The sequence below is a fragment of the Orycteropus afer genome, unplaced genomic scaffold (assembly GCF_000298275.1).
Source record: "Orycteropus afer afer isolate SDZICR_OR568_19922 unplaced genomic scaffold, OryAfe1.0 scaffold00196, whole genome shotgun sequence".
In the NCBI taxonomy this organism is placed as follows: Eukaryota; Metazoa; Chordata; class Mammalia; order Tubulidentata; family Orycteropodidae; genus Orycteropus; species Orycteropus afer.
The window spans coordinates 5921345-5926710 of NW_006921783.1; the positions used below are offsets into that span (position 1 = coordinate 5921345).

Consider the following 5366-nt stretch of genomic DNA (forward strand, 5'->3'; position numbering starts at 1 on the left):
GTGAAGGCACTGTGCAGATGTGCTGAACATCTATAATCAGCTGACTTTAGATACAGACGATTACCCTGGATATTGTGGGTGAGCCTCATCCAGTCAGTTGAAAATGGAAGTTCCCAAAGCAGAAGAAATTATTTCAAAACTACAGCATTAATTCCTACCTGAGTTCCCAGCTCATCAGCTTGCCCTACAAATTTCAGACTCACTACTAGCCCCTTCAATTGAGTGAACCAATTCCTTAAAAATAAATCTCATTACATGTATATGTATAATATCCTATTGGTGCTGTTTCTCTGGAAAACCCTGACTGATACTAACCTTTGTGGCGGATATAAGGCTTTATCTGGTTCCAGACTTTGGTTAGCAGGCTGAGTTGTAGACGGTTGTAAGGTGCATTTGATACTAAATTTGCAAGGCACTGCAAAACACAAACGAGAGAACAGCCAATCAACTGGCCTCATTTAGCCACAGTCTAGGAGCAACATTTTATACATTTAATTTAAAAAGAAAAAATTTTACACTGATTTGAACATCAATCCTTTATTGGGGGGAGGACTTATATTCTCATTGGTAAAATTTAATACTAAAGATAAAGGATTATTTTTAATAAATAATTTATTTGGACATACAGAGATTCTAAGACCATACAAGTAAGTACAGACTTCCAAATAGGATATCTTTAATAAAATTAATATTTATTTATATTCTTAAGTCAAGTAACCTCTGGACAGCGTAAAACATTGAGTTATACAAAATTCAAACCGAGAAACCCCTTTAGGACCCAGAGAAAACTTGGTGAATTTACCTTAATGATCTGAGTAAGGGTTTGTGACGATGATTCTGCCACCAAAGCTAACAAAAGGCATCTGTGTAACTCTTTAATGCTGGAAGCGATCATTACGGAGAAGGGAGTAAAAGCCCTTCTGTGGTCACTGGTATCTTCAGCAACAGAAAGAAACTGCTTTGAGCCTTCCAAGATGGCGGATAAAACCTGCAGTGCACAGGCACGTGTCTGAAATTTTAAGAGGATTCACATCTGTTAGTAAAAAAGCAGGAGTTGGATCCTGTTCTCCATATGTAAAAATACGTGTAATTTGCAAAGTATTTAGGATCCCTTTAATTAGAAAAATAAAGGTGATGGGGTTACCTGTTAGGTATAAAATGAGCTACCATATATTCGCATATAACACACCCACATCAAGGATATGCACAAGCATATGAACGCACACAGTTAGCCTAAGAAACTAATGTGCCAGGGGGTGCATGGTTTGCAGAAAAATGTGTAACACGTGTTATTTGCATAAAAATACAGTAGATCACTTGCAACTCCTACTTAAAAAAAAACAAACACCTTAAATCACATTACCGTCAGGGTTTCTTACAGTAAGGAATAAATCTTAGCTATACCATAATTTTAAAAACTGAAATTTTAAGCATGAAAACAACTTACAGATTAGAGGGTTGGTTATTCAAGCATAAGGCCAACTGAAAAGATAGACTTAAACAGTCCAGGGGTTATAAAAATTATACCCAGTCTGTCTAATATCAGACTTTCTAAGGATAGTCTGCTCTGCACTCTACTCCAAAGCATCTATGTTCGTTCAGTATAAACTAACTTAAATGGGATATCGGTTAGTTTTCCCCATTGAAATATAAAATCTACATTGAAATTTGATACTGTAACAAATTATACTTGTTATAATTCAGATTTAATTTCTTTTAAACCTTGTTTAATGTATCTGTTGTTGTAAAAATGTTATTCACAATATTGAATCTGGTCTTAGTTCTGTTTCATTTATTCTTATATCAATAGTTAATAAACTGTTTATCAGTTCTAATCAGCACTTTCAGCAGAAATTACTGATGTGCAAGCAAATCATAATAGGGGCAGGTCTCCAGCGAGTTCATGTTGATGAGGAAGGTTTGAGTGCCTGAATATTTGCAATGATGGATGAAAGGCTTTTCAATCACACAAACATCAGTGTGCTCGGTCTACTAGTGTCTACTTCCGCTTCCTCAGACAGGAAGGCCTGTCCAGGAAACAGGGAAACATTTTTCTTTTTTTTGCTACTTAAAAATGTAGCAGAAATGTTTGCTGAGGTAGCTCAGTCATCCCTCAAGTTTTTCTTTTTTATGCATGTCTCAGAGTATTTCTGGGAGGCTGATGTTTGGAAGAAGTCACTGCTGGGAATGGGCAGCACAGAGGTTTCAAGGCCGGACACCTGCTTTTTCTCTTCTTTGGCTTTGCCCAAGTACTGGTTATTCTTCCCATGCCTCAGGATTAATTTAATTAGTTCGCACTCCTTTCAGGAGGCATTTGAATACTGTGTCAGGGCCTTCAGATTTGGAGATGTCCAAGCAGAGGTGGTCTGTCTCAAGGACTTGAATGGCCATGTAAGAGAAAACCTGGACCTACGTCTGTCTACCTGTTCTAGACGCAGAATGCTGACCATTCTATCAGTTAAAAATTCCATCCTTTTCATCCTCCTTTCTAGCTATGTTATGAATTATCTAGATTTTCATATCCTTCCACATTTCATAGCTCTCTAAAACAGAAAAAAGGCATCATGGAATTTGAAAGCCAGGATAAAAATTCTCCAAGTACCAAGAGAAAGGTTTACAGAGTCAGTCAGTTTCACTTCCAACCACTGACCCACACTCTGTTTCGTGACATTAGCTGCAATCCCCTCAGCGCCCCAGCACTGTTCCCCTGGACTGGGGAGGTGCAGCGAGTGGTTCACTTGGGCGGCTACTCGCTCCACAGCACCATCTGGTTCATCTTTGGCCACTGCCGGCAGCAGCCCCTAGATCGTGGGTCTTCAAATAAACTGCCTTATAATAGTTTTCCTTTCAATTATTAAAATGGCTTCATTACTAACTTAATTGCCACCACTCATTTTCCATTTTTCTCCCAGGTTCTCATTTCATACTGATTCAGTCTATCTGAAACATTTCTGCTGGTTTAACTACTTAGGGTACTGAGTTTTTCATTGTAGCTCAGCATTTCAAATGCCCTACAAGGCATTCTGGTGTATAATTGAGGCTAATGTATTTTTCTTCATATCTGAAGGGTTATCCAAAAGTCTTCTTGTATAGTAGTAATTAGCTACTTAAGAAAAAGATGATAGAGAGCTCCAATGCACTACAGAGAAAACTTTAAAAACAGAAAACGAATACAATTGGCCTAATTAAACCTACTCACTTTCAGAGGACAGTTGATTACCTGAAGACTCCAGATCTCATTCAGCATGACTTTTTAAATGCTCATTATTGTAACCAAAAAACAAACCCACTGCCATTAAGTCAATTCCAACTTACAGCAACTCTATAGGACTCTGGAACTGCCATTTGGGTTTCCAAGGCTGTAAATCTTTAAGGAAACAGACTGCCTCATCTTTCTCCCATGGAGCAGCTGGTGGGTTCAAACTACCGACCCTTCCAGGAGAAGCCCAATGCCTTACCCACTGCACTACCAGAGCTCCTCCTTATTGTAAAGGGTACCTAAATAGCAGATCTTTTCCTTACTTGTTTAAGAGGCTAACTTTCAGAGAGGAGTTAATATATCCAAGAAGAGTTACGTAAATATGGGATATCTTGTAAGCTATGCATGCTGCCAAGCCATTTCTTTGTCATCTTTTTTTTCTTAAAAAAAAATCTGCATATATTTATTGAGAATTTACTGCATCAGGCTTTGAGCCAAAAGCTTTAATTCATGATTTCATTTATTTGAAGAAGGTTGTTATTGTTGTTAATGTCCAGCAGTCTACTATGACTTATGTTGTCATCTTTTTTAAAAAAAAGTTTCTCATGAAAATAATGTAAATATTACATGTGTTTTGAAAAACAGAAAAGCTGAAATAACCATAGTTGTGATCATACTGTATATACAATTCTACACACTGTGTTTTCACAAAACGTTTCCAGCATTTTTCGAAGCCTTACACATCCTTCATACCATTAAGTGCCATGATATTCCATTAAGTTGTTTAAGCCATTTCTTTTTGTTGTTATAAACAACACTTCAATCAACATTTTCATAAAAGGAAGAGACAGCTGCTTCAGTTATAACTCAGCATGTTCAGGCTTTAAGCCAGCCCTAGGGCAGGAGGCTACCTTCACGTGATTTCTGGTACCTGTCTCTCTACTCGTTGTTTATATAAGCCCATTTCCTATCCTCATGTCCACCCAGTGTTCTCAAGTAAGGACCTGGGTTAATATTAATAACAGCTGTGTTCAGATAAGATCAGCTTGGGCAGAGGGAAAAAAAGATTTTAAAATTTTTTATTTGTTTATAAAAGCTTAGAAGTTCTTACCTTTGGAGAAGGATCTTTCAACGTAAGAGTCATCAGAGACACAGACTGTGGGCTTCCAAGTTCAGGTGTATTGGGAACAAAGGCAGACCAATAGCCATAAAGAACTTTTTTTTCTATTGATTTTATAGTAGAAAGAAAACAAGCTAAAGCTCCTTGGCGAACTTTGGCTTGATAAGACCTTTAGCACACAAGAGAAGAAAGGAAAAAAGTCTTTGACAAAACAGGTTTAAAAATGTAAACATGAAATGCTGTTTATTCAGACAATTCAAATTATACATTGAGAAAAAAAATGTTCTCAATAAAGCCTGAAGATGTTGGGATATTAAAAAATATATTTTATCAAAACACATTAAAGCAATTTCTTATATAACAAGTCATTAAAACCAACAATCAAAAAACACATTAGATAGTAAAAGGACAGCATCTTGAGGTTAGGAAACTAGTGTCAGATATGAAACACTGAAGAATAGCCACCCATCCATCTATCCATCCACCCAACCACTCACCCATCTAACAAATAGGTACTGAGTGTCATTACCTATGTGCCAGGCATTGTGCTGAAGTGGCAGACATAAACAGATCCCCCACCCTGACAAACTGATTAATGGCAGGGCAGAGATAGACAGTTAAAGGGATAAAATACATCACCATCAATGCTAAGTTGTGTGTAGGGAGGAGGGGGAGGCCGGAAAAGTCTTTCTCAGAGAAGATCACCAAGCTCGTATTAAGATCAGCGGTGGGTAACAAGGCAAAACATAAAGTTAAGGAAAGACCATTCTATGAGGAGTAACATGTACAAAGGCAGACCAAAGTAGTTAGGCATACCCAGAGTAATGCAAAGCCCTGTGGCGGTGAACCTGAATTGTCAAGGAAATCACATGTGGCAGTCAGCTTTTAAAGTAAATTACAAACTCACAAGTAACTTAGAATATAAAATACAAAAATATTACAAAAAGCTACCTCATTTTACTCTGCATGCCGCCTTCAGCGTCAGAATAGTCTGATTCACTACTGCTGATCCTTTTCCAAACGGAAGAACTAAAGGATGAGGACACA

The 5366-nt window shown here is 37.6% G+C and overlaps 1 protein-coding gene across 1 annotated transcript in view; it reads right to left on the reverse strand.

The window, feature by feature from the left end:
• The window catches only part of HEATR6 (HEAT repeat containing 6), a 36464-nt gene that overhangs the window by 17351 nt on the left and 13747 nt on the right, over positions 1–5366 (reverse strand). Inside the window, exons 7-10 of the mRNA XM_007947903.2 lie at positions 5271–5359; positions 4311–4488; positions 803–1009; positions 316–415 (exon numbers count right to left, since the gene is read on the reverse strand). Coding sequence (XP_007946094.2) covers positions 316–415; positions 803–1009; positions 4311–4488; positions 5271–5359 — 574 coding nt within the window. The remainder of the gene's footprint in view (positions 1–315; positions 416–802; positions 1010–4310; positions 4489–5270; positions 5360–5366) is intronic.